The sequence below is a fragment of the Rosa chinensis genome, chromosome 7 (genome assembly GCF_002994745.2).
Source record: "Rosa chinensis cultivar Old Blush chromosome 7, RchiOBHm-V2, whole genome shotgun sequence".
In the NCBI taxonomy this organism is placed as follows: domain Eukaryota; kingdom Viridiplantae; phylum Streptophyta; class Magnoliopsida; order Rosales; family Rosaceae; genus Rosa; species Rosa chinensis.
Window position 1 is genome coordinate 8,458,998 of NC_037094.1, and position 22,641 is coordinate 8,481,638.

A 22,641-nucleotide genomic window follows, 5' to 3' on the forward strand; every position below is an offset into this window, starting at 1 on the left:
CCAAACCGTTAGATATTTATGCACGCGTGAGTAGATCACTTTTGAAATTTTTTCTTCCAAATTGCCAAGCATTAAGGTACCGAACTATATCAATCAATGGGCTAACCAAATATGTTGAACTTGAACCATTCATGTTCAAAAATGATAAATCACGATTATGAATACCTTAACATTTTTCATTTTAGTTGAAAATTTTCATAAATGATCTACAGATAAATATTTAAACATCTAACGAGTTGATTTATAGAAATGTGATTGAAAAGTGAGAAGGTCCTCATGAAGTTTTCATTTTAGTGGTTCTCAATAGAATCTCTTTCGAGTTTTTGGAAATTGACCGAAGAAATGCATCACGGGCTTATAAAAATCAGACCCATTACAGTTTGGGTTCTAAATAAAAGAAAATTTTCTGAAACTGACCCAAGATGAATAATGGGCTCATTAAATTTAGGCCCATTATAATTTGGGTTAGGAGATAACTGGGCCAGAAAATTGCAGCTTGTTGATATTTTTTCTCTAAAGTTGAGCAAGTATAGAGCAAAGCAAGCGTCCGATCCAGAAAAAGTGAAATCGAGCTTCTTCAATTCTCTACCAGCTTCTTCTTCAATATCTCTCTCTCTCTCTGTGAGTCGCAGTCAATGAAGCTGTTGAGGTTAGCGTTCGTCATCGCTTTACTGTTTGGATTGGTCGCCATCCTCATTTACATCACCGGAGTCTCCGATCTCTGTAAGCATCTCTCTCTCTCTCTCTGTCACTATATATATATATATATATATATATATATGCATGATGTGTATAATGGTTTGAATTGTGTGATGCAGATGAGATCAATCGGCTCACCGATGATGATTTGGAAGCGCTGCAAAATCTGCAGAGCCGTTTCCAGAAATGTGTGGTGAGTCTCATCTTCTTCATTCTTTTTAGTCTAAATTGTGTGTGTGTGCTTTGGTAAAATTTAGTAATGTATATGCGGAATTTGAAGTGATTGAAAATCGGTCCTGGTCTACCTATGCAGGCTGCGAATGGATTAGGTTTACAAGCTGAGACTAGTAAAGATTACTGCGGAGTCACCATGAAATTTCCTAGTGACACCATTCCTAAATGGGTGAGCATTTCTGAATTACACTTTATCCGAAAATCAGTGTAGCTGCTTAATGATTTAGTTTACAGACAAGAGCCAATGTTAAGCGCATTTTTGTATTGACTTACAATCTCGTCAAGCAATACTCTGGAAAATTTGTGTTTGCTTGTTTATTGTGTGCTATTTGTGGTTCATGATTTACGTAAGTTGATGACTCATATATTGTCTGAATTTTTATGTACAAACAGAAAGATCCCAAAACCAATGAGCTTGAAGGTTTATCGTATGAGTTTAATCTGTGTGAAGCTTTGGCTACTTGGGAACAGGTGAGTACTGTGTTATGTCTGCTAGCTGATGCATGTATCATTCTTAGATATGTGCACAAGACTTGAGAACTGATATCTGTCGTAACTGTGTCCTCAAATCAAACGTCCAACCATGCATGTCAAATGTATTTTATTCTGTCTGCTCTGATCTCTCTTTCAGCTGTCAAATTTGATTTCATTTTATGCTTTACAATTGATTTGTTATTCAGTGAGTTGATTGCTCAGGTGCGGAATAGTACCACCATTCTCACCCGGGAGTTCATTGATTCTTTACCAAATGGATGGGAGGATTATGCATGGCGTAGGATTAATAAAGGAGTACTACTGTGAGTAACATACATGAAAACCTTTTTCAGAATAAAGCAGTCTTGGATAACTATTGATATAGGGTATTTCTGTACTGCAGTGACCGCTGTAAGAATAAAACTTTGTGTGTGGAGAAACTTTCTCTGGTACTCCCTTTCACACCACCATATGTTCCTCGCATGTTTGGCCGTTGTGCTGTTATCGGAAACTCGGGCGATCTTTTAAAAACAAAGTTTGGGAGAGAGATAGATGGCTATGATGCAGTTGTTAGAGAAAATGGTGCACCAATTCAGGTCAAGCTGACTGCTTATTAAGAGTTAAAATAGTAATGTTTACGACTTAAAAAGAAGTCTTCTGACATTTTTTTTGTTCTATTACAGAACTATACTGATCATGTGGGCAAGAAATGTACTTTTCGGCTTCTTAATAGAGGATCCGCTAAAGCTCTTGATAAAGTTGTGGAGTTAGATGGTATAAGAACTGGTCCATTTTTTTATAGATATGGCATTTTTATTACAAAAGCGCTAAGTATATACAAATTTTGCAGAGTCCAGGAAGGAGGTCTTGATCATCAAAACAACAATTCATGACACTATGAACAAGATGATTCGGGTTTGTATATTCTTTTTCTGTAGCTTATATGCGTGTCCTTGACCTTAACACTCAGCCAACTGATCTGCTTCTTGTTGCTGCGTATGCTTTTAATTAGAATCTTTAATGATGTATTGGATTTAGAATGTTACAACTATGAAAGTATAGAAACTCTATCTTGTAAATACAAACTGCAATGATCTTGCTTCTCACCATGTTTCCCAGCTGTTTCTGTTTTCTTATTTTTATTGTTGATTGTGACTTTTATAACTTTTTGGCTTTTCCATCTGCAGGAAATTCCAATAAAAAATCATGTATATCTCATGCTAGGTGCTTCCTTTGGTTCTGCTGCAAAAGGAACTGGTCTCAAGGCTCTTGAATTTGCCCTTTCTATATGTGACTCAGTAGATATGTTTGGCTTCACTGTAGATCCTGGATATAAAGAATGGTAAATATCCTTCCTACCCTGCCTGTCAATATCTCCTACAATTTTGTTTCTTAGTAATTCAGGAGCTTCTGCCCTGCATCACTTGGGTTTGACACGCACACACACACACACACACACATATATATATATAGCGGACGTCGACGTTGCAGCTTGGCTCGGGGCGCGACAGAGCGGCGGGGCTTGCCGGACGGAGGCCAGGGGTCGGATGGACCGATCTTCGCCGGCGACGTGGTTGCAGCGTTGCCCAGAAACCCGCAACCTCAACCTCCTCCGACCTTGATCGATGCCCAGAACTGCCTGGGATGCCTCCGGCCTCCGTCCGGCAAGCCCCGAGCCACCTGAAACGCCGCAAAACCGTCGACGTCCGCTTCAGAACCCACCTGTATATATACACACACACACACACACATACATGTCTCATAAAGGATCTTGACAATATCCTTTCAGGACTAGATACTTCTCAGAATCTCGACAAGGCCATACTCCTCTGCATGGAAGGGCATACTACCAGATGATGGAGTGTTTGGGTGTAAGTTCTGAAATTTCCACTTAGTAGTTGTGTCTTACATGTTTTGGTATAGTCTGTGAACCTTGTCCGTTTCAATTATTTTTGTTTAATAAATTGTAAATTATTTAACAACTTTTGTTAGAAAAAAATCCATACATGAAGTCTCGTTTGGTTGTTTATCTAAAAAATGCTCAAAAACCTCTTTGCTTGACTTGTGGGAGCAATGTTCAATGTTTTCAATGTGGCCCCCTTTTCAACTTTACTTATTACTGATATGGATTACTTTTGTTCTTGTTAAGCTTATCAAAATTCATTCACCTGTTCGATCTGATCCAAACCGTGTTGTGCATTGGGCACCAGATCGTAGTACTATTAATGCCGCTAGATTTGCATCAGAGAAATGGTTGAGGTAAACTTACAATTTTTATCTTTTCTTTTATGTCAAGATCATATTCTCTCTTTAAAGTATGCAGCTATAATCAGTGACCAGGATTTTGATCAAGAGTTAGGTTTGCACCTCTGTGAATCTCATATAGTGAATATCGTACTTGGGAACTTCTAGCAATCCCCAGTCAAAGTGTACAAATCTATCTCTTTTTATAGTCAGCTAGGTCGTTGGAACTGACTAGTTATAAAACTAGTGGAAAATGTTTAGAATTAGAGCAAGAGAAGATCACATTCGCGTCAAATAGAAGCTGTTCTCCACAGCTCTCGTTGTACTTCTATTCTACACTTATTGTTCTGCGTTTCTTTTATAATATTGGCTGTGTTCTGCATTGCATTGTGTATTTTCATACCTAAAATAAGTATTATTTTTCGCTTCAAAAGTGTTGATGTGCTTTTGTTTATGTATATAGGAGGATTGGAGCAGGTTATGTAACTCCACTGCGTATGTGTTCATTTGTAAAGAAGCAAATCAAACTAAAGCTTACGCCGTTTCTCAAATTGAGAAAGGCTGCTATCGAGCACCAGGAATATGTGAAAAGCGCAACCCTGTACCCTCTTGAGCACAGTCCTCGTCACGGTATGCTTTGCACTGTGTGAACCACTTAAATACCAAGGACATTGTACTGGAATTACACCAAGCAACTCAGTTATTCTGCAACCTGAAGTTTGTGGTCAATAAATGCCATACTAGAGCTAAGGACCCAGAAAGGAGATGCTGCTCAAAATTGTTCAGGAAGATTGACAACTGGACTACTCAATGTAGAGTTTTGAAAGAGTGTTGTAAGTTCCTCACGGCCTTGCATTTATTATAATTCTATTTATTCATTACTGAAATAGAAAAATATTGAACTGATATCCAAAGAATCAGTAGCTAGAGTCATTTCACCTTTTGTTTTCTCTTTTTCTGGGGCATTAGCGGTGTCTTTTGAGAATTCATTACAAGGTTTCACAATCTTTGGATAGATGACATGTCTATAATTGAGGATTCTGTTGTATCTGACATGCGACTCTGGTCTCATTAGTGCTTGTAATGAATTCGAAACTACAATTAAAGTTTAATGTCTCTTTCCACTAGTTATTTATTTTGTTGCCTAAAAGAAGATCGAAGGTTTTGCTTGTAGGATTTGATATGGTGCTGCCCCTTCTTTTCTGTCAATCTAGATGAGAAATTGCTGCCTGCTGTATATCGCATTATTGCTTTTACCGTACCACATTGTACAACTGACTTAATTGGGTGTTAAATTTCAAATTTCTCTCATGGTCTTTTCTTAAGTATCCTATCAGAAGAACAAAAGTCCGGAAGGATTTCAATTCAACAGTTGTGATCTTTCATTGGGAAGTAGCTACAAGTCCTATTCTAAAATTGTTTGTTTCTTTTTGGTCCTTAATATCTATTTCATTGTTGTGGTTTGAGTTTACTGTTCACATTACTGATTGAAGGAAGCTTAAATGAACAACTACATTATTTCTACTATATGCTCTTTCTTGCAATTTCTAGAGGAGAAGAAGCAAAAGGATCTTGAATTGTGGTATGTTAGCAATCAGCATCTATTAGTGATCAACCTGCTATGGATCTGACTTTAGTGTCACGAAACATTTTAGATGATTTGTGTAGTTTAATAATGTTGTAGATCTTTTACAAGAAGCAAAGTCATGGACCATCTTATCACGTCCATCTAGACTTATGATGTTTGGATATAATGAAAAGTACAAGGATGCAATAATTGAGAAGAAAGCTGAATATTTTTCTTGTTCTACAAAAGAGAATGTTGAATGCATTCTTTGTGTGGGTATTTGTTTGTATCAAGAATATAGGGTATTGTGTATGTCCTCCTTATCATGACAACAACATAACACAAAAAAAAGAAGGAAAATTAAAAAAGGAATTGTGGATGGGGTGCAGCAGGGGACAAACACAAACTTATCATTCAAAATTGGAATCCAAGTTTCAATGGATAATACCTAATACCCAAAAGAAAGAAAAATTGACGCAAAAATAAGCATAGCAGGGGAGTTCAAATCCAACAATTCCATCTACCATTTATAGCTAAAGGATTTTTTAGAGTCTAGGTACATCCTGTGGTCAATGGGAGAAGACATTCCCAATCTGATGATATCATGGAGAGCAGGACACGTGTCACCGTCCTTCTCTCTCCCCCAAACTCACTCATTCACGCACTGGAAACCCCCTCTCTCTCTTTAAGCACTTCATTTACTCCACCAGTCTCTCTCTCTCTAGAAAACAACCAAAAGGACAGTCTTAAGAGCACAGCGCACACACACAAAGCCCAAAGGGCTCTCCCCTTTCTTTCTTGCTAAGCATTTTTTCAAAACAAACACACAGAGATAAAGCTCGAGTCTTTGTTAGGATAATCGATAGAATTGATGGCGGAGATACAGCCACCGGAGATCAACGGCGGGCAATTCATGATGGGTTCGTCGGAGACGGTGGGGGCGAAGCGGCAGCGGAGGCCCAGCGTCCGATTGGGCGAGATCGGAGGAGACCAGCCGTACGATTCGAACCCGCGGCGGGCGACGAAGCAGTGGAGGCTACCTCCGATGGACCACCACCACCACCGGAACAAGGAGTCGAGTAAGTCGTCAAAGACTCGGCCTTTGGTGAATTTGAGCTCCGGCGGGGAGTTCGATGAAACCCTAGAGCGGGAGGAGAGAGAGGGCAACCTCGATAGTGTCGCCATTGGGAGCTGGAAGGTGAAAGAGACCAAGAAAAGAGCTTCGAGCGCCACGAAGAGGGTCAGATCCAATTGGGTCGCGGCCAAGATTGACGAGGGCGGCGGCGGCGGCGGCGATGAGAAGTTCAGCGGCGGCGAGGATGGGGAAGATGGGTACCGGGAATTCGAACCCGAAGAGTCGGAAAGCCCCTTGAAAGAGCAGAGCCCAATTCATTCCTCGGAGAATTTGGAAAGAGAGGTGCTTTACCATGGGAATAGGAGACCAATTAGGACTAGGGTTTTGGATCATGATGGTGTTGAGCTATCCGGGCCGTCGGAGAATGATGCCAGGGAGTGGAATGGGAGAGGGACTAGTGGGGACAGGAATGGGAATGAAGGGAGAGTGAGGTGTGGGGAAGATGGGGTTAGGGTTTGGCTCAATGGCTTAGGGTTGAGTCGGTATGCCCCAGTGTTCGAAATTCATGAGGTGGATGATGAAGTGTTGCCAATGCTAACTTTGGAGGACCTCAAGGACATGGGGATAAATGCGGTCGGGTCCAGAAGGAAAATGTACTGTGCTATTCAGAAGCTTGGAAAGGGTTTTTCTTGAGGTTTTGTTTTTGACTCTTGGTGATTGAAAAACCAAAGATAACAAATCCTCAGCCATGGCAATGTAAGATGCATGCCCGAAGAAAAACTGGTTTGAGCTTTTGGTTATACATTCTATTTTATCTCAGATCATTAGTATTTTGGATGAGTAGGCTCTATTTTCGTTGCACTATTACTTTTGTTTTTTGGATTGAGTGCAATTTCTGATCCATATACTGTTTTGATAGTAACGCTGAACTAGTTGTAGTTATCCATCCATGGCCATGGTAAGAACTTTCTTTTCATTTGGTCCTAGGACAGAATGGGCTAAGGAAACCGCCAGAATTGGTTCAAGAAAGGACCATTTCTTGTATTTTCCTTTCAGTTCTTCATTCTTTTTGTCAGGCATGCATTATATTTTTAAGATGGACTGTCCAATAACTCTAATCTGTATACTGATTTTCCGAGATATAAAGAAGTCTCGTATTGCTTTTAAGCTGTCTTTCTATAGAGCCTTTTGTTGGTTGATGTTAATCGTTTTGTATACAGAAAACTATAGGATCTCATCTTCATTCTGCATTCTGATGCTGCAAAATAGTTCAGTAAATTTACGCGGTTGTTCTTTTACAGTACTTGTCTCTGAGAATTTTTGTAGTTATGCATGTTTAGGATACAACTGATCAACTAAACCAAAATATAGATCTATTTGGTGATGGGGGGAGTTTTCAATGATTTGTAATGACAGAGTGAAGTTATCTTGAAAGCAAGGAACTGACTTTGGAAATCCAATTTGGTTTGTTGTGGCTAGCAGAGGGAAAGCCAGATAGTTGAGATCAGGTGTTTCAGTGAGGAATTTAACACTAGATCATCAGGTGTTTCCTTGAGGGAATTTAACGGTAGAGCGGATGTAATCTCAACACAGTGTCCATGTGAAAGCCGGGTGGGATCATATCGAGTCTTAGTTTTAAGGGGGTCGATTCTGAGTTGCAGATGGTGCAATTTTGCATTCTAGTTCGGGCAAGTATGTGTGATTCATATGAGATTGTGAACTGGATCGCTCAACCAATGGATTCCAGTATGGCAAGAGTATTATTTATGCGTCTCTTGTTGTATCTTGTGTGGATGCTCTATGTCTAGTATCAGGAGTACAGTTCAAGCAGTGTAATGTTGCCCTCTTGTTGTACATGTAAAACTCTTCACTGCTTATTACCATAAATTTTGAAGCAGGCTCATTGCTTCCTTACTATTATTTTCAGTACTTATGTCGACAAAGTTGTAGGAGTGATGGAGTTGTTAGATGCCAAGTTCTTACGTTGACTATTTATGTAGATTCAGATTCACTATGGCATCTCCCCGCATTCTCAGGTTCTGTGCTATCAATTTGTGTTCTATTTCATTTTCATGGATAACTAGTTTGGCAAACTATAGGAGTCTAAGACGTGTATTGGAGTGGACTACAGTTTGTCATTTCCCAATGTTGGCTCTTCTCTATCAATTTGTGTTCGGTTTCGTTTTTAAGGATAACTTTCCATAGGAGTCCAAGGCTCTAAGCTCCATGTGTATTCACTATGACTGCTGGACGGTACAAAACTAAATGACTTATCCAGCGTGTGTGCCGCTGCCTGAGCTGCAATACAAAGGATGTCTATGGCTTTTTCATTATTGTAAATGACTACTGAAGTTTGACATGTAAGGCGGTTGTGGATGTTGTGAAGTTCTGAACTGCAATACAAAGGATGTGCTTCACGCCTTAACCAAACGTGTGAGGTGTCTACTTTAAATGACCAAATAATGTCTTCTTCGGTTTTTTTATCAAATGAAGTGACGGTAGAAGATGTTGCAAGGATTGTGAACTTAACAAATAAGAGTTACAAACAGGCCTACTGGCACGCATACTAATAACTTTACACCTGTTTTATCTCAATCAAGACTAACCAATGGTGTGTGTAATTTATTGATGAATTCTTCACCGGCAAACGATGTTAGCCTTTTTAATTTAATTTTGTAGGAGTGTTTGCCGCCGAACTATCTGTTGTGAGAATTGCATTCCTTCATTTTCTATTTTTTATTTTTCCCCAAGAAGCTTGCGGGGACGAAATTTTCTTGGACAAGTGGCCCTTTTCAGTTTTTATATATAAGCATTAGGCTTAGTTTGGGATTGATTTTGGAGCTGCTTCTGCTTTTGGGCTTATGGTATGGTGTTTGGTAAAATTCTCCAGAAGCTGCTTTTGGTCCAAATAGCTTCTCCCAAAAGCTGATAATGAGAAGCTATGATTTGGTTGCTTTTGGAACTACTTCTGTGGAAAACACGGAGCAACAGTATATCTTTAATGAATTACACCAAATTACCTATTATGTCCTCATCCTTTTCAAAAAATTACTTCGAGAGACGCGCATCCATTCTCAGCTTCGTCTGTTTACTGTCAAAAGCATCCATGATCATTGAATGGTTCAAGCAGCAATCATCCTCATAAAATTGATAGAGCAGCATCATCTCTTAGCAGAATCGAGCATCGTCTCCAGATTCTAAAGGTAAAACTTCAATCTGTTTGGTAGATTTTGGGCAAGATTCACAAAGGGGTTTCGTTGATTAGTAAAGATTTGGTTTGCATATTGATGATTGTGTCTATCTTTTGTACTCTGATTATTGATAAATGACCTTCACCCTTTAATTTCATCTCTTTGATTATGATGCTATCTGGGTTTTTGTTCAAATTTCCGTTCTGAAACCATGCTTGCTTTCATGGGTTTTTCTGATTTTTGGGGTGCATTTGAATAACAAGAATGACCTAAACTTGAAACAAGTTGACATTCTTGGTAAACCCTCATACTTCTTGACTGCTATTTGTGTGCGAAAGTTGCATCTCCTTCACAGTAGGCTTGATTGTACATATTTACTTCTATATAACTTATTTACTTTACATAATTTTGATCTTTTTTTGGGTATTGATTTTGATGTATTTAATTTAGAATCTGCTTACTGATGCAAAGTTCAGTTTAATTTAGAATCAAGGCTCCTCGCATCACTTCCAAGACCTGATGATTAGTTCTTTCCCTGTTTCTAGTTTCTTATGGTTTTAGATTTGGAATCATATACACCAAGCTTGTGATGAGTTGCTTCCCAGAAATTTGGATTGTCTTGATGATGTTGCATAGCTCTGTGATTGAGTTTGATAGTGGATATGATTGGGCTGGTTTTGGGTTTATGGAGAATGGTGCTGTCTTTTGAAAATTTGAAATCATATTCAAGTAGATGTTAGTGTTTTTGACTCCAAGCTATCTGCACTTGTGGTTAGACATTGGCCGTTTAGTTAAGTTATACCTTGATTTTCCACTTGGACAAGCTCCACGGAAGCGATGGTTGAAGGAATCTTGTATTCCTGACCTCCTGTAGGACATGAGGTTATTAGAGCAATATCGGCTAGGAGAGCCTGTTGTGAGTTTTTTTTTTTTTTTTTTATGCTATGGATGGAAAGGGCATAGTATAGGACATGCTGAACTCTATATTGGAAGCTGAGCAGCCATGTAGAGAAGGAAGCTATCAAGAGTGTTCCTGCTTCAAGGATATATGAACCTGAATCTCTTAGAGCTGGATATGCAATCTTTGGGTCTGGAATCATTGTGGGATTTGCAAACCTTGTCTGCGGGTCGGTACCTTCACCTTCCTTGTTACATTTTTATGGAGTTCTATTAAAAATTCACCAGATCGTACAGTACAAATGATTTTGCTGATTTCTCTTTCGGTGACAGGTTATGCGTGGGAATTATTGGAAGCAGCTGTGCATTGTCCGATGCCCAAAACTCCACACTTTTTGTGAAGATCCTTGTGATTGAGATCTTTGGCAGTGGCCCTTGGATTATTTGGAGTAATTGTTGGAATCATAATGTCAGCTCAAGCAACGTACATGGCCTACAAAATGAAATTAATTTGTTGCTCTCTGAAACTTGGCAAGACATTAAGATAGCATTATGTGCCCACATGAATCTGTATTTCGCTGGTTACTTCATTAGTTATAGGAATGTTATAAGTGCTAATTTGAATCACGGGAGGTATATATATATATATATATATATATATATATATAAAATAAGTGCCACTCTCTTTGTTACAATCATTTTATATTTTGAAATTTGATGAACAAGTAAACATTGATAGGTTTGTTTTGTGAAGTATGGATGCTTCTAGAGATGAGGAGGAGATAGACCAAATTATATGTGTATGTTGTAGTCTTATTCAAGAAGGAGATATGCTCAACGAGAAATTAATTTTGTGTAATGGTTCCAGTTGAACTATGGTTGGGAAATTAATCCAAATATTCTGGACTTATTTTGTGTAATTATAAAACATAATATGTATATTGAAAGGTTTAAAATAAATCTGTTATTCGGTTCAAGCAAGGGTACAAGGATAATACATGAGAAATTTTTTTTATTTAGTATGGTTACATAATCAAAAAACAAAATTATGTATTTTAGTAGCATATCTTAGCATGTATGACTATTTTGGTAATTATACCCAGCCAAAGCACTTTGGCCTTGCAATTTACCAAACACTTAGAAATTGCTTTTCGTTCTCACAGCACTTTTAAAAACAGTTTACCAAACACCTCAGCTGCTTCTTCTCACAGCAAGTTCGGAAGTGCTTCCCCTCACAGCAGGTTCGGAAGTGCTTCTTCTCACAGCACAGCAATCCCAAACTAAGCCTTAGTCTGCTTAAACCGGCTCTTAATCTTTGGTGGGCTGTAAAGCATTAGGGGAATTACATTGCCTGCCATAACATGAGGGCCAATCTTCTTTAGCTCCGACCTGAAGAGACTGCCGTTTCCACTTACAGAGGATGACCCTAATACCAGACTGCCTACCAGATATGATTCTTTGAACAGCCGGAGATGGTGACATCGATGTTGCATTCCGAAGCTAGTGTACTTTGAGATATCGTACAACCTCCTGAAAGTTGAAATTCTGAGATAAATGAGAAACTTAGTCTCTAGACTCATAAGAAATTAAGCATGCACGCCTAGGACAAACAGATGATCTTGTATCCATCATTTTTCTCAGGGGAATTCAACCTCAAGTCCTTGGATGTTGAATGTCTGCATCTTCAAACCTAGAACCTTCAATCAACTTTTTAGGTTCTTATAGAAGAGACATCAAACCCGGCACTAAATCTAAAGCTATTTTTAGGATCGAAATATACACTGTAAAATTTCATATCTAGCTTAGAGATCTCTAGAATAAACTACATTGTTGGATATAATATCAACTCAGATGACAACTGCTGCTACTCAATTCGGACCAGTAACAATAACGTACAGAGAACAAACAACCACACAAAGAAGGAGGCGAGGTCAAGTAATACGAGTATATGATTTAGTAAATGAGAAAAATCACTACAAGAATAAGTTAATCACACGACACTCATCAGACGACACATGAGTTTTTGCTGTCGTCTGAGTTAGTCAGACGACAGATTTTTTAAATCAGTCGTCTCATCTCTACTCATCCAACACATGATCATTTCGTAAATTTCAGAGATTTCAGACGACACTAACAAGGATATCTGTCGTCTGAATAACGGAAAAAAAAAAAACAATCATTAATTTATATTTATTTTTCCCCCCTCTCAAAACACCCAAAACCTTTCCGCCAAAAAAAATTTAAACACCCAAAACCTAGCAGTAAACCCGAGTTCCCTCCCTTAGCTAAAAATTTGGGTCAACTCTCCCTCCCAAATTGCTCTCGGCCTCCCTCCGACTCACCATTGCTCTCACCCTCAATCCCCCTCACCCCCTCACCCTCTCCACCTCGCTCCACCATCGCTCTCACCCTCAATCACCATCGCTCTCACCCTTAATCCCCCTCACCCCCTCACCGGCTCACCCTCTCCACCTAGCTCTCACTCGATCTCAGCGGGTTTTTCTTACTCGATCTCAGGAGCAACTGGAGTTCAAGAAAGCTGTCTAAGGCGCAAATCAAGGTCCAATTTCAACGCTTTAATTATCCAATTTCTGAAATTTCCAATTGGGTTTTGCGATTTTGATTGTTATTGAAAACCTAATTGCAGTTCTGTTCATTGCTCCTAGCTGGGTTTGATGCTTCTCGAGTCTTTAACTCTTTCCCTTCTCAAATCTCAAAGCTCTCTTCCAGTTACGCCAGCCCTACAACTTCTTTGCCTTCCTCTTCAGTAAAGGTTCGTTCTTTGCTTATATATTGAGTCTTGGACTTGAGCCCCTCTTGCTTCTAGTGAGAATTCTGATGTGTTGTTGGGGTTATTGAGCTTTAATATTGATTTGGTGTTGTTGGGTATGGAAAAGTATATGCTTTTGCTACCACGGTGGGGTTGTTTTGATTGTGTGTGTTAGATTTCATTTATAGGGTTTAGTACTTTAGTCACCTTTTTAATTTGGGGTTTAAGGTTTATGTTGATCGAAAAGATGAGAGCCCTGATAGTTACTTTTCTGGTAACAGTAGTGATTTCAATACTGGTAGTAGTCCTAGTGCTGGCACTAGCAACTCCGTTGATTCTCAATCGCTTGGTGATTATGGTGAGCCATCTTTATCAGAAACCTCTCATTCAAGGGACAGTGTTTACCAGTTTAATTCTCATTCCAATTCCATTTCGTAGTTGTCCGTTCCTCTGACAAATAACCTGTCTAGTTTTGTCAAAATATCTGTAATCGATCTGGTAGGGGCAGCATATGAAATTATTTTCCATTTATTAAGATTGTATACACTCTTTGAAGACCTGTCAATTCATATTGGATGTTGTTTCCCAAGTACCTTGAAATTGTAAGAGAAGCAGGACTGGAGATATCTCAGCCAGTTTTGCATCCAAATTCTTCTGATATACATTATAGAATTACAGTTCGTACTGAAAAAAAGAAGTTCCATAGGTAAGTAGGCTGGTTTCAGAAATTTTTTTGCTCATCTTTCTAAATACTTGTTATACTTGTAAAACATGTTCACTATGTGCAGAAGAGTATGATAGTAGAGACAGTGTGAAGTGTACGGAGGAAAGTCGAGGACCACCATGCACTGGGTGAGTTGTCATTCCAATGAGTAGCGACCTTCCTGATAGAGTACTTTCTTTCTAAAAGTTCATACTGTATAGGGGTGATCCATCTATTATTGAGGATTAGAATTTAGGATCTCTTCCTTTGACACCATGAGAAATTTGGTTCGTTTAATCACATCCTAAAAGTGGAAATTGACTGCTAGGATGTGGATAAACACATCTCTGCATAACTAAGCAGAAATAAATTTGCTTCTTTATAGTCTTCTAGAATTATACATAGAACTCCAGTTTTCAGGATACATTGGTCTTCTGTATGGGTCAAAACTGAAGAATACAATGGCCGCCTAGCCAGCCTTCTTAGTCTGTTAAGTTCACAAAATGCAGGTTTGTGGAAGGTATGGCTCCGGTTTTTTCAAGATCTGCCTGGCATTGCACTTGGCATCTTATACAGGTAATCTCTATATATTGGTCTGTGGCTTCAATTAATATTTTGAAATATGATGAAGAAAATCATACTCTTGTTACTACTTACATCAAACTTTTACTATCAAATAGCTCCATATCCTCAATGTATTGATTTTCAACTCGTAATTGTATCGTCTGGAGTACTATCTCTTGTTAAATTTGGGCACCACCAACATGTCAAATATCACTTTGGAAATGTCTGTATTAAATTTTTGAAATATGGTTTAAATCTTTTAATATGGGCTTGATACAGAAATATTTTCTCTTGTTCTGTGGTTTTACATTCTTCTGATGTGAAGTATATTGGTCCTTACTTTACTGCCTTTTCTTTTTCTACTTGGTTGGAAGTATATTGGTACTTACTTTTCTGCCTTTTCTTTTGATCTACTTAGCCTGGCCTAAAGACCTAATAATTTTTCCTACAGAGAAGGTAACAAATGGTTATCCGATCAATAATGGTTTTAACTTCATTTAAATGTACACTAGTTTTTTTTTGTTACTAACTAGATGGCAGCAAAGAGTAAAGGAATGCAGATACAGAGTGACTCCATTTTCTCAATTAAAACGATCTGCATAGTTGTGTTGTCTAACTACCTATATGAGGGATCAATTAAACTACCATATGAAGACTAATATTTTGACAGATTTTGTGGTACAGATTAAGTGGTTCCATGTAGCTAAGCCTTGCACAAACTGGTTTTTACTTTCAACATTGGGACTTTGTTGTTTTCTTTGCCTGATTTTCTGTGAAAAGTAAAGAAGATAGCAACAACGTACTACTACTATTTAGTCTGTAAAAAATCAGGTAACTGAATTGCTAAAGTTACCTAAATTGCTGGTGATTTTAAATTTACCATCGTTCTCGTCAGTTGCTCCATTTAAGGGTTTAGTTATGTTATTTTTGAGTTCCAATTTGTTAGGTTCATATATTTTGGATAGTTTTCTCAATACTAAGTGCAACCCAATTTATTTCAGTGGGAGAGAAGAGGGAAGGCAACATATACGCACCAGCATATTGATGCAGTCAGAACAGAGTGGGCAAAATTTGTTGTTAAAACATATATGTAACCAGTATCGCATCTAGCTGGTTAGCACTTGGGTTTAGGGACTTATTTTGGTAACCTTGATATATGATACATTTTCACTTTTGTAAATTTGTTGGATATGGCAATGTATGAAATGGATGGCAGTAATCTATGACAATGTGGTATTTTGGATATGTTTTGGACATGAAATTTCATATTTGCAATATGAATTGAGCAAAGCCAATTAGGTCAAACTTCTATCATCTGATATTCACTTAGACAACACATACTTAACGCAGCAAATAAGTCATGTTGTCTGAACATGCATTGAAACAACAGATATAACAAAACTCATGTTGTCTGAACTTCCACTCACACAACAGATACAACAAAATCCATGTTGTCTGAACTTTCACTCACACGACAGATACAAAACCCATGTTGTCTGAACTTCACTCACACAACAGATACAACAAAACCCATGTTGTCTGAACTTCACTCACACGACAGATATAACAAAATCAATGTCGTTTGAGATTCATTTCACTCATCAGATATAACAATAAACTGTTGAATGAGATTCATAACATGCAACTCAAAACAATAAAATATGTCGTCTGAGTATTGAGTTAGATGACATATTCCATTTTCGCACTGTTATGGTTAATGCATCTGGTACAACTGAGAAAAATGAGGCATTGTCGTCTGAGATTCATTTTAGACAACAGAGGTATCCCAACAGTGTCGTCTGAGATTCATTTCAGACAACAGAGGTATCCCAACAGTGTCGTCTGAGATTCATTTCAGACAACATCGTTCTTTTAAAAGTGTTGAGGTAATATAATGTTTCTCAACATAAAATAAATGAACTGTCGTCTGAATCTCTAACAGACAATAGTTTATCCAAATTAAAATAGTCTGGTAATTTTCAGACGACATTTATGAGCTTATATGTGTCGTTTGAATGTAACACAGACAATAATTTTGAACTGTCGTCTGAGCGAAGTCAATCAGACCACAGGCTACTAGACGACAACACATTTTTTACTCAGACGACAGTTCAGGAACTGTCGTCTGATTAACTTTGTGGTGTAGTGAATGCACCAAGAATAACTTGAAGTTGAGCGTCTGCATCTTCATATATAACTAAACTATGTAGTTTTAGATCCCATAGAATGAGGAATTAAGTAATAACATGTTTCGATCAAAAACTAAAAGTCATAAAAGTTTTAAATATTAGTGGAAGTCTCAAATCGCTGGACATGGATAAGAAAAACATCTGAATTCTATTGGACAAGTGAGATTGTTTGAATCGCATTTTGATTGCAAAATCGAACAATGATCAAAAGTGTTCATGTCACATTGTTAAGTGCGTAAGAAAAAGGATAAAAACTCACAAATTAGTGAAGAATTAATCACTGCATTCGGTCATGCATATATGCACATGCACTAGCTTATCTGTAGATACATAGATGAAGGTCTGACATGAAAGATAAGAGCCAGTCAGACTAGCGAAGGACGACCAGCCTAAGAGAGCTCCAAACAAACTTGAAACTCTAGCTAGCTACAGCTAACTAGAAACCAAGCTGTGGAGGATTAATTTAGGCAAGTCATCCTTGGATACCAAACATGGCTCTCTTTACCTCCATACCAGACTTCTCTTCCCCTAGATCGATCAGTTGCTTATCCTCCTTGTTACCAATTACCTCTCTCTATATATAGCCATTGAAAAGTGAGTATTGGGTTGATATAGAGCTAGATTCAGATATTAATGGTCACATGCATATATGCTGCACACAATTTGTAATAGTAATCAAGTTCCCCGTGCAGACAAGATCATGTGGAATATATTCCTAGCTAGCAATTTTTTATCTATTAAGACCTGGGCTTAGTCTGGGATTGTTGTGCTGTGAGAAGAAGCATTTCCGAACTTGCTGTGAGAGAAAGCACTTCCGAACTTACTGTGAGAAGAAGCAGCTGAGGTGTTTGGTAAACTGTTTTTAAAAGTGCTGTGAAAATGAAAAACAATTTCTAGGTGTTTGGTAAGTTGCAAGGCAAAAGTGTTTTGGCTGGGTATAATTACCAAAATGGTCATACATGCTAAGATATGCTACTAAAATACATAATTTTGTTTTTTGATTATGTAACAATACCAAATAAAAAAACTTCTCATGTATTATCCTTGTACCCTTGCTTGAACCGAATAAAAGATTTAATTTAAACCCTTCAATATGCATATTATGTTTTACTATTACACAAAATAAGTCTAGAATATTTGAATTAATTTCCTTACCATAAAGTTACTTGAAATTTACAACTAAAAGCTAAGTAGATGCTTTCATTAGACTTTGTGCAATTGTATTTTTTAACACCTCCATTTCTTATAGTTTGACGCACACATGAGAAATGTTCATTCAACAAGTCTATAGTTTACTCTGCCTTCAACAGGTCTATAGTTTACTCTGCCTGGTAAAGAAAAGTGCATCTTATAGTTTGACGCACACATGAGAAATGTTCATTCAACAAGTCTATTAGGCGAATCAGCTGTAATTCAAATTCTTCACATCCCAAAGGAAGAAGGGGAGAAGTGAAAGCTTTGATACATTGATAAGTTGAAAATTCGAGATCTCACAATTGCAAGATAATACAATCAGAGAGTCATATACGAAAATCTAAAATCTAAACATCACCTCATAAAATTAGTAAGAAAGGAAAAAGAGTATTGTAAGACTAGGAGGTGGTCTAAATAACATCGAATTAGTCATATGAAGCAAGAATCCTGGACATTGACCTGCAAATATCATCCATGAGAACACAACATACAAATAATTTCACTTTTTGAAGAGATATTCACTACTTTGATATTGGCGAATGTTAAGGAGTCATGAAGACATGTTCTTACAACTATGACATATTCACTACTATGACATATGCAGACATGTTCTTACAACTATAAAATGTCTGATACATCTAAGAGTGATCCCTAACTCAAAAACTTTAAAGATGTGTTGTGTAGGACTAGTCGGGCTTTGTGCCTGTATGTGCACTCAAAGTGCCTTGTCTGCTCTAGGTAGGAGGCGAGTTCCTTGCTTTGTCAAATGGTCGCTTCCGCCTAGTGGTAGGGTGAATAGGCTCAGGCCTAGGAGCCGGTCCTGGGCATATGGCCAATAGGCTCAGGCTTAGGGCCCCCGATTTCATGGGCTCCCAAAAATATTATACCTTTTATATATATATATATGTATATATATATATAAGAATTATTTGGAATTTATTTCATGGTTGTATGCACGTGACTTTTATTATTCTGTCGTTAACAAGCAATCAAGCATTATTCCCTTACGCCATAGTGCCGAATCTCTCGTTCTCACTACTCAAAAGAAACTTGTCGAGCCGTCCAGTTAATTAAGTATCTCTTCCTCCAATTCCATGCCTCTTCGGCTCTTTCTCTTATTAAGAAAGCCTTTAATTTTAATATCGAATTGTTAGAGATTGTGCTAGTCTGATGATCTATCTAGCCTAGATGGTCTGAGACTATGAAACAATGACTTAGGCAAACAACCGACTTGACTGACTCCTTTATAGTTGAGATTGAAGAAAATTGTATTAATTTTTTGGAGAGTAAGACAGAGAAAGTGCCACAATTGCTGAAAATCTAAAATGGGTTTGCTTTGCTCACTGTAATGTCAGCTGTCTCTTTCAATTGAAAATGGGTTTGATATTATGATAACTGGTATTGTATGGCAGTATGGTTAAATTGAAAATGAGTTTGTTGGTTTGATACATCGGTATGGAAGTATGTTTCAATTTAAAATGGATTTGTTGGTCTGATATTATCATAGGGCTTAAGCTATAGGAAGGAAAGAAACTATGAAAGGGTTTGGAATCCCAATCCGAGATGAATTTGAATTTGTAATCCCTCTAACAGGTTTATCTTTTGCAAGTTGTTATTCTGTGCCTAAATTCCATGCCTTTTGCAGGTTGTAGGTTGCAGGTTTATCCTTCTAGGACTAAAAAAATAAAAATAAAAGAAGCAAAAGAGAGCTGCATTGGTTAAGCTTCAAGAAGATCTCTTGGTGAGTAGGGAACCCCATAATTTTTTTCTTGCCTAGCGCCCTAGAAATCTCAGGGCCGGCTCTACATCCGATTGACCTTCTCTGATAATATTCACCAGCTTTCTGATGAGATGACTATTGAGATCAATATATTCCAATGCTCATAGCTTGTTCAAGTCGATCAACGACCAACATGTCATATTATGATTCCCACCCAAAAAGAGAAAAATACAATCACTTCAATCTTCAAAATTAATCACATAACATTTGGATTTGTTCATTTGACTCAAAAAAGAAGAAGCACATATATAGAAAATGTTCCAGCATCCTTATCATACCAATCAGGGCTGAATTCTACTTGAAAAAGTAATATGTTCTTTCCGACAACAAGGGTCATTGCTTCACTTGCATAAATCCTTTGGTTAGTGTTTAAGAATTAAGATCTCATGAGTGGATGAACATTCATGAAAAAGCCATCAAAAAGATATGAAATTAGAATTACCCTTGAGAACAATATGTTTAGTTATTGAGCTTTTTTTCAGGTAGAAAGCGCTAGCACATGATATTCAGCTGGTTTCTTTCTTCACCCAAAAATACTATTACAACAACTAGTATAGTCTAGTACTATGAACTGCTTGCAGCTGATGCATAATTGTATTACATCTTAATTCGTGAAAACGGAGCTCGTAAAGTTTTGTATTCTAAAGTCTCCCAACAACGTTCGACATTGGAAGGCAGGAGCTGGAAATGTCCGGCATTTGAAGATCCATACCTAGTCTTTAGGCTTCTGTCTATCTGAAACAAGTAGTCCGGCCTAATCCCCGGAGAAATCCACGGGTCAACCCATATCGAGTGCACTTGTTTAACTGATATCTCCCCACTCTCTACTTCATACTCTGGAAACATCAACATCCTCACAGAAGTACATCTCTATGACTCTTTATCACTTTTTCTTCTCTCAAAGTTCATGAACAAAAAGCTGCCAATGCGGTCTTCATATGATGAGTTAAACAGACTAATTAATTCTCCAACTGAACTCATCACAAATGGGATTGAAATAGTCCTTCGGAAATGAAGTGTACTGTTCGTCTTTAACTCCGATGTGAAAAAACTCGAACCTAGGGTTTTTCTAGTGGCTACGCTACAACGTCGTTCTCCATCCATGGGTGACCAGTAGGCGATCTGCCCATGGAGTTTTCTAGATCCCCTCTCTGATACTCGACACTCATCATCAACATCTGCGCCAAAGGTTCAGAAGCCCAGGAATTTTGCCTCGATCCTTGCCAGAGTCGTAGAGCCTAATGTTTCACTTAGCCAATTGCCAGCGCCGACCATTCGAGGCGATACCGTGTATGTCAAGATCAATGAGCAAATCTACCAAGAGTAGATTAAAGCATGTCGCACTAATCTCATCGGACGATTACTTCTCCGGAAAGGCGCAACTCCAATGAAAACAGAGTCCCTTAAAGTTTCTCTAAACTCTTTATGGCGGCTTGTCCCTATAGGCAAGGGTTATTATGATCTCCATTTTGGTTATGAAGCTGATATGCGCAAGGTTTGGGGGGGGGGGGGGGGGGGAGGGGTACTTGCACTCTTAAGTCAGGACTGTTTCGATTGTTGCAATGGCAACCAGACTTCAAACCTGGAGAAGTTCATCCTCAAACACATGCTCAATTATGGGTCCGAATTTCTGGCCTCAGTCAAGAGTATTGGCATCAGCAACATATCATGGAAATCGCTAGCGGTGTTGGTACACCATTACAGCTTGATGCGGCAACTAAAGAGCAGAGATTTGGATATTATGCTCGAGTTCTAGTGGATGTTAATCTCCTAGGTACACTTCCCACCTCGATCATGGTGGAAAGAGAGAATCTTTGCTTTCCAGTTGGGATTGAGTATGAGAATCTCCCACCTCTATGTACTCATTACGGTCTTATAGGGCATGAAATGAAGAATTGTAGACAATTGAAGTCCAAAGAGGTAAGGGCCAAGCAAACGAAGTTCCACCAAGAATATAGAGTCAAAAATAAGTTGCATGTTGACAATGATGGTGTTGCTGCTAACAAGGATCAGACTATCAATGATGTTGTAAGAGAGGGAGTGAACAGGGTGGAAGAGCCACCCATTGTGAGCAGGGTGTAAAAGTCACCCGTTTTGAATAGGGTGGAGGAGTCACCCATTATGGAGCAATTAGTGACCAGTGAAGCTATTAACCTAGACAAACAGGTTGTTCAGATTGATCAAAATGAAGCTGCTAATATTGCCTCCCCAAGTAGGCATAATGAGAGTCCTGGTAGAAACAAAGGAATTGGGAATAAAGAAGCTGTAATGATAGAACAAGTTGGTCACTTAGTGACAGACGCCAATGGTGACTCGAAATATGAGGGTCATGACTCCTCTGATAGTGGTTCTTATGTTAGTAACTACATTAAATTAAACATCTTTTACACAAAATTTGGGTTAGGGACACAACCCTAACCCCTAACAAGAAAATTACTCACAACTCATAATTATGAACATCAAAGATACCAAATTCAAAGAGAAAAGAAAAGAGAAGTGTAGGAGAAAACAAGGATAGCCACAATTAGCTAGAAAGCCAACATGACTACTCTTGAATTATAACTCCCACAATTACCCAAATCTTGAATCTTGTAGAGTCTCCCCTTTGATGAATCCTTGAAGCTTTGGGTGGTACATCCTTCAATTCTCTAAAATAAAACTAACAAAAATATGAAAAAGGGAGGAGGAGGAGAGCAGCCCAAAGGGCTGCCCTGTTTTTGTGTTGAGCGGCATTGTAGGTCTCCAGGTTCTCTCTGTAGAGAATGAATTGATGATTATATATGGCGACTGCTGCACATGAGAGAGATAGGGAATGATGTTGGGCCGTGCGTGTGGCTGTGGGCTTCATGGTCGAGAGAGAAAGAGTGATAGGCCGGCTATTGTGAGAGCCCAAAAGGAATGGATCACGTCTCCGTCTCATGGACCACTAGCATTCATTTAATTAAACATTGGTTTAATTAAGAAATCAGCTGCATGCCATGTGTCAAGGCTGTATTGGCACCCAACCAATTAAAACAAAGCATGCATGTCCACGTTTTCTTCAATTAACCTAAGGTTAGG

The 22,641-nt window shown here is 38.3% G+C and overlaps 3 protein-coding genes and 1 long non-coding RNA gene across 12 annotated transcripts; all 4 read left to right on the forward strand.

Annotated features, from left to right (window-relative positions):
* The first annotated feature begins 530 nt into the window (after positions 1-530).
* Positions 531-4,782, forward strand: LOC112180454 (sialyltransferase-like protein 2). Of its 2 annotated transcripts, XM_024319020.2 has the most exons (12): positions 531-723; positions 819-892; positions 1,013-1,102; positions 1,327-1,404; positions 1,630-1,730; positions 1,811-2,003; positions 2,091-2,181; positions 2,258-2,322; positions 2,595-2,749; positions 3,197-3,278; positions 3,557-3,666; positions 4,115-4,782. In XM_024319020.2, exons 1-12 carry the CDS (start codon positions 636-638, stop codon positions 4,299-4,301), a joined length of 1,314 nt encoding a protein of 437 aa, XP_024174788.1. In that variant the 5' UTR covers positions 531-635; the 3' UTR covers positions 4,302-4,782. The 2 variants fall into 2 exon arrangements, with proteins under 2 accessions (XP_024174788.1, XP_024174789.1); XM_024319021.2 differs by lacking the exon at positions 531-723 and having other exon boundaries at positions 841-892; positions 1,614-1,730.
* A 1,088-nt stretch (positions 4,783-5,870) lies between these two features.
* LOC112179783 lies at positions 5,871-8,219 on the forward strand. 2 transcript variants are annotated; one of them, XM_024318265.2, is made up of 2 exons: positions 5,871-7,049; positions 7,710-8,219. In XM_024318265.2, the coding sequence occupies exon 1, from the start codon at positions 6,090-6,092 to the stop codon at positions 6,984-6,986; it is 897 nt and encodes a 298-aa protein (XP_024174033.1). In that variant the 5' UTR covers positions 5,871-6,089; the 3' UTR covers positions 6,987-7,049; positions 7,710-8,219. The 2 variants fall into 2 exon arrangements, with proteins under 2 accessions (XP_024174033.1, XP_024174032.1); XM_024318264.2 differs by having other exon boundaries at positions 5,872-7,049; positions 7,776-8,219.
* Positions 8,220-12,361: 4,142 nt separating this feature from the next.
* On the forward strand, positions 12,362-15,695 carry LOC112180269. 7 transcript variants are annotated; one of them, XR_005803501.1, is made up of 6 exons: positions 12,362-13,154; positions 13,433-13,509; positions 13,742-13,857; positions 13,940-14,003; positions 14,364-14,430; positions 15,420-15,695. It is a non-coding gene; the product is annotated as an uncharacterized LOC112180269 (long non-coding RNA). The 7 variants fall into 7 exon arrangements; XR_005803502.1 differs by lacking the exon at positions 13,742-13,857 and adding an exon at positions 15,103-15,249; XR_002928178.2 differs by lacking the exon at positions 13,742-13,857 and having other exon boundaries at positions 12,362-12,941; positions 13,029-13,154.
* Positions 15,696-21,249: 5,554 nt separating this feature from the next.
* On the forward strand, positions 21,250-21,663 carry LOC112177335. The gene has a single exon (XM_024315633.1). It carries the CDS (start codon positions 21,250-21,252, stop codon positions 21,661-21,663), a length of 414 nt encoding a protein of 137 aa, XP_024171401.1.
* Positions 21,664-22,641: the final 978 nt, after the last annotated feature.